The sequence below is a fragment of the Halyomorpha halys genome, unplaced genomic scaffold, assembly GCF_000696795.3.
Source record: "Halyomorpha halys isolate HHAL.00 unplaced genomic scaffold, Hhal_1.1 Scaffold131.1, whole genome shotgun sequence".
In the NCBI taxonomy this organism is placed as follows: domain Eukaryota; kingdom Metazoa; phylum Arthropoda; class Insecta; order Hemiptera; family Pentatomidae; genus Halyomorpha; species Halyomorpha halys.
Genome location: NW_027116732.1, coordinates 234,045 through 248,888, shown reverse-complemented (window position 1 = coordinate 248,888; position 14,844 = coordinate 234,045). Strand labels below are relative to the sequence as shown.

General features: G+C 29.3%; 1 protein-coding gene and 1 long non-coding RNA gene across 2 annotated transcripts in view; one reads left to right on the top strand and one right to left on the bottom strand.

Annotated features, from left to right (window-relative positions):
• Positions 1-6,287: 6,287 nt before the first annotated feature.
• On the bottom strand, positions 6,288-14,207 carry LSm1 (U6 snRNA-associated Sm-like protein LSm1). The gene is made up of 3 exons (XM_014416687.3): positions 14,050-14,207; positions 7,732-7,916; positions 6,288-6,936 (listed from the first exon to the last, which is right to left on the bottom strand). Exons 1-3 carry the CDS (start codon positions 14,096-14,098, stop codon positions 6,763-6,765), a joined length of 408 nt encoding a protein of 135 aa, XP_014272173.1. The 5' UTR covers positions 14,099-14,207; the 3' UTR covers positions 6,288-6,762.
• Positions 14,208-14,269: 62 nt separating this feature from the next.
• LOC136797288 (uncharacterized) overlaps positions 14,270-14,844 on the top strand; it is a 173,880-nt gene continuing 173,305 nt past the window's right edge. The window contains exon 1 of the long non-coding RNA XR_010845143.1: positions 14,270-14,385. This is a non-coding gene — a long non-coding RNA (uncharacterized lncRNA). The remainder of the gene's footprint in view (positions 14,386-14,844) is intronic.

Sequence of the window (14,844 nt, the reverse complement as noted above, 5' to 3'; positions counted from 1 at the left end):
TATATATATATATATAAATAGTTGACCATATAATTTAAAATATGAAGAAGATTGTCAGGGTTGTAGTCAAAAGAACAAATTAGTTTTCAACTATTTATTATCCGACAATTTGCCCCACTTTGTAGGGCTTCATCGGGGCCGTTCAAGATGATAGCTAAACAGAAATTTCCCTCTTCTTCAGTTCTCCAATCTCTGCTTAGCTATAATCTTGAACAGTGCTGGTGAAGAACTACAAAGTGGGGCGAAGTCTCAGATAATAAACAGTTGAAAAGTATTTTGTTCTTTTAGACTGCAAACCTGACCATCTTCTTCATATTTTATACATAATATTAAGGATTAAATATTAAACTACAATTTTAGAGATTTTGAAAAAAAAACATTTTTTTTTGTATAGTTAAAACTTTACAGTAATAAAGGAATTCTATCCTTTTTTTAATTTGTGATAGAGAGATCTAAATTTGGCAAATTTCCTTTTATTTTTGTGTTCATAGCTTTTTTGGGGAGGAATTAACAGTCTAAATTTTGCATAAGAATCATGCAATTTCGTACAAGAATCACGAGCAGTTTATTTAAGATACCGGACCTCATAATTTTATTTATTGAAATTTAGTTAAAATTGGCTGATGATAATATATCATTATTTTACAATGTTTCAAACTAACAAACCATCCTGAGGTACAATCAACTATGATTCATAATTATTATACTGAAATACATGATAACAAAAATAAAAATGAGAATAAAGGTATTGCTTAACATTTCAATGATATTATACTATCTTTACAATGCACAAAATTCTATTTTAATGCATGACTCTATTTTACAATCGCTATTCGCAAATCTGCCTTTAACTGAAATCAACTAATGAAAATTTGTACCGCTACAATTAATAGATTCAGTTCTACAGAAGTACTGTTTCTTGAACAACAGTTATAAAAGAAGGTGATTTTTCATAATCACGCTCAAGAACCAGATTTTTCCTCAATTAGGGGGTATTGAGGCTTGATAGCTCCCTGAACCCACAGGGTTGACTAATAGCTACATTAACAGAATAAATAATTATCTGTCACAGATGGATTTGAACCCGATCCAGGGAGTTAGCAATAGTGACTTACTCACTGAACCACCCTGCTCTTCAAAAATCATATAATATATTTCTTTATTGATATCCTTTGCCAATTCGTGTTTATTGGTTTGAAATTAAGTTTTGATAATCACTGTGGAAAATATTGCATAAGGAATATATATATATTAATTATACTTTTCTTAGTATATATTATAAATATAATTGGATGACTGATTTAATAATTTCTAAATATCATCCTCTGTTCTTTAGTAAATTAATATTATTTTAATTAATTAGTTTGTTGCCTTCTGTTCAACCGTTCGCTTTGTCCAGCCCTGATGAAGCCCTGCAAAGTGGGGCGAAACGTCGGATATTAAAATAGTTTTAAACTATTTGTTCTTTTTTTGACCGCAACCCTGACCATCTTCCATATATATTTTGATTATTATTCCATCGGTACAGTGTAGTGAATTTTTTTTTTTTTATTTCTCATAAATAAATATTGCTTTTTTAATTTCTGTTATTTCGCCTGGTGTGGTTCGAGAAGTGTCGCTCAGTGTATTTATTTTTAAAATTTAAAAGTGCAGTTTATATTCTAGTGAACTTTCTTAGTTTGTACCGTGAAGATCCATTTTATTTTCGTTTCGGAATCGGTTGGGTTTGAAGACCTAAGCCGATAGTGAATTTCAAGAAAGAAGCAAGTGATATCTCTGAGAAGTTAATGGTAAGTTGCATTTCATTTTATTTCTTATATTTTTTATTAACTCCTATAGAAGATTACATAAAAAAATTCAGAACACAGAAATTTTATTAATATATAAAAATTTTCTTCCTATAAAAAGAAAATATTATGTATTTTCATTAATTACCACAGTTTATGTAGCCCATCTAATTTTATAGCTATTAAAGAAATCTTAAATCTATACCATTACAATCCACGAAGGGTGAGGGGTTCCTTACTTTGGAAGGAAGTACTGTTTCTTGAAGAATATTTATGCAATGAGGTGATTTGCTCAAGGTCACACTTTACCATCAGATTTAACCTCAATTAAGGTTATCTACTTTATGAGGCTGGGTGGACCTCTCCAAGGTCTCCAAAATCCACAGGGTTGACTCATGGCTACAGTATCAGAATAAATAATTATCTATCACAGTCGTATTCGAATCCCGATCCTTGGAGTTGGTAGCACAGCGCCTTGTCTACTGAGCCACCCTGTTTCTCCTATTAAGTAAAGAAAAATTAAATATATTATAAATTATGCTTCTATAGATTTGTTAATGTGATTGAATATTTTTTTGTCTTGGTTATAAAAGGGCCAATGTAAATTTTTTTCAAAATTTGTGTTTTCTACACCAAATGTTTTCAATTTATCAAATTGAAAACCAGAGCTGTTATATGTTTTTCCATGCAACGATAATGCTATTTCATAAAGGTTTTTATGTTTTCATATAAAATGTTAAAAAATATAATACAAATTTTAGTTTTTTTATTTATGGTATGTTTTAAAGCAGTGATTCCCAACCAATAGAAGTCTGTGGACCACAAAGTCGGATTGAACCATGTGCATCCTACCCCCACACTTTTTACCTAAAAAGAGAAGTCCTCAGATAATATTAGAAAATCAGGTAGCTTGATAGTCTATTTTCAGTCACTCTCATTGTATTATTATCTGTTAAAAACCTTTTAGCTAACACATAAAAATTAGGAAACATATATTAAATAGTTCTAACAGTAAATCCTTACTAAAATATATGTTACTAAATCTTCAGGAGGCCCATCTCTGGTTGGTGGGATCCAATGTTTTAAAGCAATCTAGGTGTAATTTTACATTACATTTTTCACAACTCATTGATTTGATTCAAAATTCACTCGTTTATTTCTAGTCTATGAGAATATTAGTGTTAGTCACAAATAGTGAGCTAAGAATATTTAATTATCTATTCAATAATGATATAAGAAAATTGATGTTTGTTAGGGCTTTAGGGCATAAAACTCAATAGTCATCAAAGCCTGTTGTGTTTCATATTTTCTCTTTCATATTCATATCTTCCAAGAAAAACTTAAAAATTATAATTTACAAAACCATTATCCTTCCCCCTGTTCTTTATGGATTTGAGGCGTGGCCTCTTACACTAAGGGACGAACAGCGTCTTAGGGTTTTCGAAAATAAAGTATTACGCAAAATATATATGTATATATAGTTGATCGTAATAATTGATATATAAGAAGATGGTCAGAGTTGCGGTCAAAACAGAAACAAAAATCGTTATAAACTATTTTTTATCTCTTTTGACCTCAACCCTGACCATCTTCTTATATATTATGCAAAATATTCGTACCCAAAAAGGATGAATTAAAGGGAGAATTCAGAAGATTACACAACGCTGAATTAAGGGACCTACACCCGGTAAATGTAAATCAAGTTATAGCATTGCAGTGTATAAGATGGGCATGTAAGGTTGTAGGGCTTAGTAAGGAGCGGATCCCTAAAATGGTAATAAACACTGAACCAACGGGTAACGTGAATGAACGTGATGAAACGTCCGAGGGGTAGACCGAAACGTAGATGGGAGGATTGTGTTAAAACAGATTTAGTGGAATTGGGTTCGGAGGGGCATCACTGGAAGGATGTATGCAGAGAGCGTTTGGTGGTATCGGCATCGAACCTTCGGGTTATATAGGTCTTTATTATTATTATTAATATCTTTCAAGAATGCCATTTCTACACAATAGATTTAGAAGATTAGGAGTGGGACTAGGTGTATCAGTGGATCTGAATGGTAATTAATATCAATTTTTTTTGCTGTGAAAAGTGTCATGTAAAATTACACCCAGATTGCTTTAAATGTTGGGTCCCACCAACCAGAGATGAGCCTTCTGATGAAGATTCAGCAACACATATTTTAGTTAGGATTTACAGTTGTAACTATTTAATGTAAGTTTCCTGATGTTTAGGTGCTAGCTAGAAGGTTTTGAGGTTTTAGTACAATGAGAGTGACTCAAAATGAACTATTAAGCTACCGGATTTTCAAATATTATCCGAGGAGGACTCCTCTTTATGGTCCAGACTGCTATTGGTTGGGAACCACTTCTTTAAAACATACTACAAATATAAAACTAAAAATTTTGATTATATTTTTATATTATTTAACATTCTATATGAAAACATAAAAACCTGTATGAAATAATATTATCGTTGCATGGTAAAACACACAACCACTTTGGTTTTCAATTTGATAAATCTTTAATTCTACAAAGGCCAATGTCTCAGCAAGCTAAAATAGATTAAATTTTAGAGATTTAAAGTTTAACGCAAGTTATATTTTAAATCCTAACCACCCAAACCCACTCGTTTCTAACCTTGCTTCCTCTTCCATTCCTGGCAATCCTCCGAGGCGCCTGAAAAGAAGATGGCCTCGTGACCTTATATTGTAAACTGTTTTTAGGGTTCTACTACTGGGTAGTTTCTCTACATCTTGTATCATATCATTATGTCATTATGATCAAATTAGTAAATTTGTACCATAATAAATAAACCAGTAGGTTGTATTTTTTTATACAGTTGTAAATATCAATAAATAAATAAAATAAAATAAAAAAATTTATCTAATTTGAAAACATTTGCTGTAAAAAAAAACACTAAATTTAAAAAAACTGACATTGGCCCTTTTATAACCAAGACTAAAAAATATTCATTCACATATCTATAAATTTATAATATATTTAATTTCATTTATTTAATAGGGGAAACAGGGTGGCTCAGTAGACAAGGCGCTGTGCTACCAACTCCAAGGACCAGGATTCGAATATGGCTGTGATAGATAATTATTTATTCTGATACTGTAGCCATGAGTCAACCCTGTGGGTTGTTAGTTTACTTAAATCTGTTGTGTAGAAATGGTATTCTTGGAAGATCTGGCTGACTGTAAGTGTACTATTACAATATTGACACTTAGGCAGTGGCTGCTTGTTGATCAGACACGTATGAGTTATAGGAATTAGCTCGGAGATTATTCTTTGTTTTATTTATTTTAATATATTGACCTTTCTATTTGTGTGTTTTAACGTATTTATTCATTAAATTATTTTATTTTATTAGTACTATTGTTTTGTTTTTTAAACTTATTTATCCATTTAAGTGTTTCTTGTAACCGGTTTTTTATTATATTTTCCTTTTAATCTATGTGTTAGTCTTATTCTCGTGAAATGTATCTATTTGTTTGTTTTTGGTAAACTGATCTACTGCTGTGACTATGAATGATGGTCTGATCTCATATTACCATCTAATATTGAATTTGTTTAGCGAGTCACTGAAGAGGATCTAGGAGGGTGAATCCCGGAGAGCAAATTTCTTGATCGGGTGAATTAAAAAATTGTTAAAGGGTGAAATTGGAGGGGCAGAAATGAGAAGGAAAAATAGGAATGAATTGAAACATTTGTATTTGTTGTACAGACCGAAATTGAATGTAAAAGGAAACCGTAGGGAAAAAAAAATGTTTATTATATCTTATTATTGTATCTCTTTTTTTCTGATTATACCATATATGTGTAGTTAATATATGTCCGATTACAGATTGATAAGTATGCTATGTGAGATAGTCACCTGATGTATTTAGGCAGCATAGATAAATTAAGTATTTCTCTCTCTCTGTATGTCCAATTCTCAATCTAGCTATTTGTAAGCTCCTCTATGTGATTGGAACGTTTGATGATGGGTCCATGGTTTAGTTGTTTTTATTATATTCATAGTTTTTAATTTCCTTGGCAGACTTTCATATTTCATTTTTCAATAGCAGACCTACTACTTGGCGTGTCAGAATGTCCATGCCTTGACCTGGAAGAGTAAGTGCTTGTTTGGCTGCAACGTCTAATATCTCTTTTTCAGGGATCCCCACACGACAATTGGTAGTGTTTTGTTATTCATTTATCAATGTTCTTAGGTTATTATTCCTAATGGCTTAAAATCAGACAAGTCTTATAATTTTTTTTATTGCACATAAATATATAAATAGTCCTATCCAAGTATATACTATACTTGAAATAACTAAATTTGAGTTTATGTATCTGTTGGTCTCAGTTTTGAGCCCAAATAAAAAGTTTGAACCAAGATTTCTTTCTATTGTCTGTCTACTTGATGTTGTACAATTTGATCATCAAAGAAAAGATTAAGGAAGTCAAAAACTAATTAAATGGTCATTAGGAAGTTTTGCTCAACGGAAATATCTACTAAGCTTATTTTTATTCCTTTAAAAACAAAAACAAAAATTAAATAAGTCCTTATTTTTTAAAAACATTTTCTTACAACACTGAATCAATAAACAAAATACTAAAATTAAACAGGCTTTACAATAATAAACTTCTTGTTACAAAGAAAAATGTTATAAACTTCCTGAGATTTATAAAAATAATTTTTACAAAATATAATTCTGAACAAATATTTTTACAACTCTTGCTCTATTTTTTTTAAATTTACAATTAAATATAATATTTACAAATATATCTACATCATAAAGTTCTCTTTCACAAAGGACATCTCATAATGAGAAAAAAAAAATTAATATTAAACTTATTTAAAAGTAAAGTAAAATCTAATACCACATCGCGAGTTTCAATAATTTAGTCTTTATTTTCGATCTTAACTTTATTCAAAATTTGAGGGAGTCGTTAATAAACTAGCTAAGAAGGAAAAATATGTTTAAAACATATCATCGTGGCTTAAGTCTGGAATATAATTGAGTCCTCTTTCTTTTAGCGCTTTCGCTAACAGTTTTTCGTGCTCTAGCTTAGATTCTTGTTCTTTCTGTTGTGCTTCTTTGATTTCTTTAATAGATACTCGCTTCAGAGGTAAATTATTCTCTTTTTCTTGAGTCTGAAATTGAAAATAATTTTTTAAAACTTCTTTACAATTTTATATATAAATGAATATTTAATTTTTATTATACTACAGCTAACTTATAATCATAAAAGTTTTGTTATATATATGATGAATTTTTAGCCAGTTCAAATAAGAAAAATTAAAGATAAAAATCTGGTGTGTGCACAACTTTCACACCATCCTTCTTTGAGATTAAATTAATCCTTGTACATTTCAAAACAGTTATATATTATTTATGACTCACAGTGTTTCAAGGCATGGGCTGGAAACTGATGTAATAATGAATTCAAACATTCCTTTGTTTCATTTTTTTTTTTTTCACTTAAATTTATATATAATGTGTACTCCACCCAGGACTCGTGCAATGTTCTTGTATTATTCTCTTCAATGTGAGGTCGAATAGCATCGTAGGGAGAAAGGCAGCCTCGATATATTGGGAGCCCTGGTCAATTAAACTAACTTTTCTGAAAATGCCAGTTCTGTCATGATTGTTCAAAGATAGTTTTTATCAACAGCCTTAAGCCGCTTTGGAGTCGAGGATGTATACACTTTGTTCCACTTCCCACCTTTACTTATGTATTTCCAGGCATACCTAAAGTACATATTTCAGTTCCGAACAACTGTTCATTTGCGAGCTGGGTTGTTCATATACACACATAGACCCTTTTGTGAGAATTAGTTATTTGGACTTAAATAATTATACTTCCACTTTTAACTCAGATTCAAAATTTTTCAGTCATAATTTCATATGTAAAGTAAGTGAAGATAAAAATAATGTATTATACTCACAACTTCTCCCAAAAGGACAACATTTTCACCACGTACAACATAGACTCCCTTAGGTATGTCTCCGTACTCTTGCCCAACATGTATCCTTTCTATAGTCCTGTGTAATACGAGATTAGCAAACTGATCTATGCTACGAAGGAAACCGATAAGCGTGCGACCATCCCTCAGAACAACAAGAAGCCTCTCTGAAATAAGAAATATTCAGTTATCAATGTTTTGATATAAAGTTAAGAAGTAATACATTTTTTTATTACCTAAAATTATTTTGACAACATTAATTTATTTAATGAAATCTATTATTAAAAATACAGTTTGACAAGTAAATGGTAAGTCCCTTTTTTAAATTACTCCCTAAAAAACACAAACAGTATTTTTTTCTAGTAAATAGTTACTTTAAACCTTTGATCATATGACATTCACAATTTAAAGATAATAATTAAAGGTTCATGGTAAGGCACTGTGCTACTTATTCCAAAGCCATCGAATCCAGCTGTAGCAGATAATTATTTTCTGTTTCATTGTAGCTGAGAGTACTGTGGGTACCCTTAACGAAGGCCAATGTCTTAAGTAAAAATTAAAATAGAGAGATTTAAAGGTGGATGTAGATTGAAGATTTATCTAGATTGAAAACTTTTGGTATAGAAAACAAAAATTGACATGGGACTATTTATAACCAAGCCACAGATATATTCATTCACATTAATAAGAATATAAAAGCAACATAAATTTTTAGAAAATATGTATTTAATTCTCTTTATTGAATAAGGGAAACAGAGTGGCTCAGTGGGCAAGGCACTATGCTACCAACTCCAAGGACCCGGGTTCAAATCCAGCAGTGACAGATAATTATTTTCTGTTTGACTATAGCTGTGAGTCAGCCCTGTGGGTTTGGGAGCCCTCTGGAGTGCGTCCAGCCCCTGATAAATTAGGTACCCATAATTGAGGTAAAAACCTGGAGTTTGAGTGTGATTCTGACTAAATAACCTTCTTGCGCAACTGTTGTTCTAGTAACAGTACTTCAACACTAAGTACTGTGCCCCTGACTCTTCATCGGTTTTAGCAGTACATTTTTTTTTTTTTAATTATTGATTTTTTCATTACTCTTGTATACATTTTAGAATCAGCACACTTAAATATTAACCCAGTTTTAGGTGACGTCCCATTAAACTGGGAATGTTCTATTTTTTAAAATAACGTTTACGGGTTCCTAAAATTTTTTTTTGTAACATTCAAAAGCTCTGGAATTAAATTTTTAAATAGTGCTTGTGGCAACAAATAATGGCTCGCTGAAACCAATCATAGAAGTAAAACTGTGATAAAGAACATCATAAAAGAAAATAATTTGGGGTAGAGTTAGGTTAAAAAAAAGGTTCCCTTAAAGTCCAGCTGATTGGGTCCTAATTTTCTCCTCACATGATTTCAGTCATCCTAACCTGGTTGATAAGAAATAACCTTAGTCATAAATGTTTTGGTTTCTTTATTTGCAACCAGAAATCAAAAATGAGTAATTGAATCAATTAATCAATTATTCTTGACTCTCAGTGCTTCAAAGCTTCAATGGGCTTGAAGCTGATCTAATGAATGATAAATTTAAATATTCCTTTGATTCAGATTTTTTAAAACATAATTTTATATCACAACAGGAAAACTATAGTACTACACGATTGGTAGATTCTAAATTGTTCAAACTAAACAATAAGAAACAGTGCTATTATAACAATATACGAGTTTTAAATTAAAAATCAGATATGTAAATAACACCACACATAAATCAGGTAACCCAGAATAATGCAATAAAACATCTTTAAAATAATCAGATATTAAAATCAGACATTCATGGTCAACATTGGGTTAACATAATTTGAATTGACGAATAAAATCTTAAAAGTTTTCACCCTTATTCTCTTTTACGAAGCAGAATCTTAAAATAATTAAAAAAATTCATTTAATCTATTAAAACTGAACTCAGGATTTTTTGTGCCTACCAGAACTACTTTTTAGGACACTGTACAATATGATTAAAAACAGAACAACCCAGTATTTCAGGACACTTGATAATCAAAAACTTAGGCATCAGAAAATATTTTAAATTATTTGTTTTATTTAAGTTTTATAGAAACGCTGGCACGATTAAATAAGTTACATTAACTTATTTGTTTTTTACTTTGACCGCGCCCCCAACCATCTTCTCCTCGTTTAAGATAGAAACATCAAACATAATTTTTAAATTATGACCTAAATAATTACAGGTTTGAACTAACTATTCAAAAGTACAAAACAATATTTAGGTGTATTTAACAGGCACTACATTGTGCAATCGTGTTTTAATGTAACTCATATTTCTAATAGTTTTGTTTTCACTAAACAAATATGGCACCTACTACTTACCTGTGAAGCAGGATATTAAATTAAAATTGTAATTAAATCAATTAATATTACCAAACTGACTGTGGAATAGAGTTACAGAAATGATGGTCAGGAGAACATATATATTTACATAAAATACACATTTTATTTACCAAGATTGTAACAAAGACTTAGTTTAATGAGCAGAAAATCTTTATAAGGATTTGAGGCACAGATATAACAAAGAATAGTAATTACGAGGAATCGATAAAAAAGGGAATATGATGTATAACCTTGAATTTAGTATTGTCATCTCCAAGAAGTTTACTTTTAGTTTATTCATTTTACAAGTTTAAATATGCTAATGGCATTATTTTAAATCAGATATTGTCTAAATTTAATGGTTAAAAAGTAACTGTACGGTGTGAAGAATCTTATTATGATCATGGTTATGATTATTATCGAAATATAATAAATGAGTAGATATAAAAGAAATATAAAAATACAGCACTCACTAAAAGAGGGGAAATAAGAGTAATAGGAATAATTTCATATTTAAATTTAAGTTCTGAGTTTATCAGGAAATGTGATTCATTTATTATCCTTTTTGATCTTAAAACTACTGAAAGATAGTAAATACACCAAGATTCATACTGAACTATATCTTAGGTAAAAAATATATTTAAGAGTAAAATATATTTAATATCTTTTTCCACTGAAAATAAATTAGTTTAAAAACCATTTAAATAAATAGAATATTATAATAATTATAAACCATAATGACGCCTGTCAGCTAAAAAATTAATAATGCGCAATTGGACAGAGCTAATCATTTATTGAGAAAAAGACAAAAAATCTTTATAGGATTGTAGAAAAACCGTACAGGCATTACCTTTTAGAATTCTTAAGAATATTTTGATCATTTATTTTATTAATTCTTGGATTGATAATAATTTCTTAGAATGAAAGGTTTGAAGTTATTTTATGTCTGATTGCTTTATATTTTATTAATAATTTGTTGTTTATTTAAATAAATCGTTTTATACTAATTTACTCCTAATTAAGGCAAAAAATCACCAAACGTTTTAGATATATTTTTACCTAATCCGTATTTTTGATGCATTTATTATCCATCAGTAGTCTTAAGATTATATCAGAACTTTAGATAAAAAAATTTTGTTAGGTTTTGTCATTTTATGTGTGATTACTTTATATTTTATTAACAGTATATTTATTTAAATGGTTTATATACTAATTTATTCTCTCTGACAAAGGATATAGCGACCATAATTCCCAACCCTCTTAATACATTTTTTACCTAACATAGTTTTGAGTCATTTTGATGCATTTACGATCTATCTGTAGTTTAAGATCAACTTAGATAATAAATACATCAAAATTAAATGAGAACGTTAAATAAAAAAAAAATAGTTATGGATAACTAATTAAGGGACCTACACCCGATAAATATAATTCAAGTTATAGCATTGCAACATATAACCTGGGCGTGCAAGGTTGTTGGGATTAGTAAACGAGCATCCCTAAAATTTTAATAAACACTGAATCGATGGGTAAACGTCTGAGGGGTAGACCAAAACGTAGATAGGAGGATTGCGTTAAAACTGATTTAATATAATTAGGTTTGGAGGTGCATCACTAGAAGGATGTATGCAGAGAGTGTTTAGTGGTATCGGCATTAAAATCTTAAGTCAATTTATGTTTGATTGCTTTATATTTTATTACTATTCTATTTATTTAAATGGTTTTTAAGCTAATTTATTTCCAGTGGAAAAAATATTAAATATATTTTACTCTTAAATATATTTTTTACCTAAGATATAGTTCAGTATGAATCTTAGTGTATTTACTATCTTTCAGTAGTTTTAAGATCAAAAAGGATAATAAATGAATCACATTTCCTGATAAACTCAGAACTTAAATTTAAATATAAAATTATTCTTATTACTCTTATTTCCCGTCTTGAGCTACAGCTCTACAGCCGTGAGTGCTGTATTTTTATATTTCTTTTATATCTACTCATTTATTTACTTTTATTCCCGTTTTCAATAATTTCCGATTAATGTTTTGTAATTGTTGTTTATTTACACTTTTCACCGTACATTTTATTTTTATTTTTATTTTCTTTGTTCATTTTTATCTAAACTTTCACATATTTTAAATCATTTTAGCCATACTTTAGTTTAATTTTATTTCATGTTATCTCTTACTTTATTACATTATTTTAATTGTTTGTACTTTCTTTAGTTCTGCTAAGTGGGACGAAAAGTTGGCTCACAGAAATAGTTAATTTACTATCTGAGTTATTTTGAATGCTGCACCCGGACTCCATTTTCCTTTTATATATTACATACAGTCAATTAACGTTTAATTACATTTTGGATTTAAAATTACGAAAAACAATATGCATTAGTATAACTTTTCTCACTATTGTTAGTCATATCGCTGCCTTTGCTGAATTAGTGGAACATCTGACAATTTTTTTTTCTTTTGTGTTTGATATTGTACCTTAAGCAGGTGTTACTTTGTGTTAGCTCTACTAGCTTTGGAAGTCTGTAAGACTGTGAGAGAAAATAATCATAGTCAGCTATATTATCTTTGGAATATGGCATATTAAAAATAAATTATTATATATATATTTTTTTTATCAGATGCACCACAATAAAAGCAAAGCAGCATTATCTATGTTAATGAAAGATAATTAATGCGTTTATCAATTATTAAATGATGTGTTTATTAACTATTGTTGACTGTGATTTATAAATATAGAGAAGATAGTTGCGATCAGTAAAGAAAACAAATAAATAAAAACTTATTAGTGCCGTTTCTATCAAAATTTCATGCCTTTATCAAAAAACAAGAAAGCGACCATAATGATTAAATAGAAGTACAGAATAACAAGAAACATAAGAAGATAACAGATAATATAGGTATATAAGTAGTATTGAAGAATGAATAGTGTAATAGTATAATATTGGAACTATATATAATAATAGACAGGGAATATAGTATTATTAAAATTAAGCATGGAAGAAGACAATAATACATATATGAAAATCGTCTAGGCCTTATTTAAACTATTTTATTCTATATTTTCTTTTCAGGGAGGTGATTATGTTAATTTTTTAAATTGTTGAGGTAAAGAAAACTTTTAAGAAAATTAACTTTTTAGACTATTAAGTATATATGATAAGATTTCAAAATAGAAATTGATAAAAATAACAAATATGAGGATATGAATATGGGATAATATCCTGAAACGTACAAGCACAAAATACAGAATATTTTAGGAAGATTGTCCAGGTGGTGGTCAACAAAAGTATCAAAATAGTTTTCTTTTTCAATTTTGATACCTTTATTGACTGCCACCCGGACTATCTTCCTACAATTCACTTCATGCAGTCAACTATTATATTTCAAAATATAGGATATAAAATATTCTAATTGGACGTTTTCTTCACCTCAACTAATTAAATTATTTTCTTCATTCATTCCTAATTTTAATACTGCTATATTCCCATTATAGTATTATTTATAGTTTTAATTCTTATAATATTACACTAAGGAATTTCCACAGTACTACTTATGTACCTACATTATCTGTTGTTTCTTGTTATTTTACGCTTCTATTTATTCATTATGGCTGTTATCTTGTTTTTAGTTCTTAGTTCTGATGAAGGCCAGAAATGTTGGCACAACTAAATATGTTTCATTTACCAACCATCCTCTCATAGAGAGTACTAATTAATTATATTCGATTGCTTTCTAATCATAAGATTGTTATAAGACAAATGTTCTTAAATTATCTTTGTATATGGTGAGAAATATCTTAGTAGACGATAACACTGAATAGCCACACTGATTTCTTAACAAAAACATATTTATTTTTTTTTAACACAAATCACATAATCCCATCAGCTACTAGTAAAGATTTTGTTCTCTCTTCGCACTTACTGTCGACTTCTTCTAATAGAGATGCCGTGCCAGGAGGAAATGCTGCCATTACAGATTAATCTGGTGAAATAAAGACGTTTAATCGAATACAAAATAGATATTTACTCTTTCAAAATAAATAGGACATAAGAGTGGAAGGTTGCAAGTGGCGCTTGCGCAGAAGGTTGGACATTAGTTGACTAGGGGCTCCGCTAGATGCCGCGAGGGTAGGGAGCGCCTAAAGAAGGGGTTTTCAAAGCGGCAGACTCCCTAATATATTCAAACTGTTTGAATCTCTCCGTGCGGTCGGCGGCTTCTGTCAGCAATCTCTCGTCATTTTCGTCTTCTTCGAAGGAGGTAGGACTCTTAGATAATATTTTTACATGTTTAGAAAATTATTTTACACATTATAACATTGTTCAAAGAAGTTTTCCGAAGGATTCTGACAGTGGTCACAATTTAAAAAAATAAAAACAGTTTTATAATTTTTTTTTCAATTCATAATTTTTTTAAAAATCATTGATGTTTTAAACTACAAATCATTTAGTCAGTATATATATTTTTTTTTGTTTAGGATTCTGACAGTAGTCAGAATTTAAAAAAAAAAAATTTATTTTTATTTTAATAATTTTTTAAAACATAAATAAACATATATATTCGAACCTTAAGGTTTGCAAAAAAACTCCCCCCAAAAAACCAGTTTTTTACTATTATAAAAAAAAATCATAGTAAAACAAATGTAGAGCACATTAAAATGTCACCTTATACCGAGTGAATTATAATCATTTTTTTTAATTACATATAAAAGTAGAAATA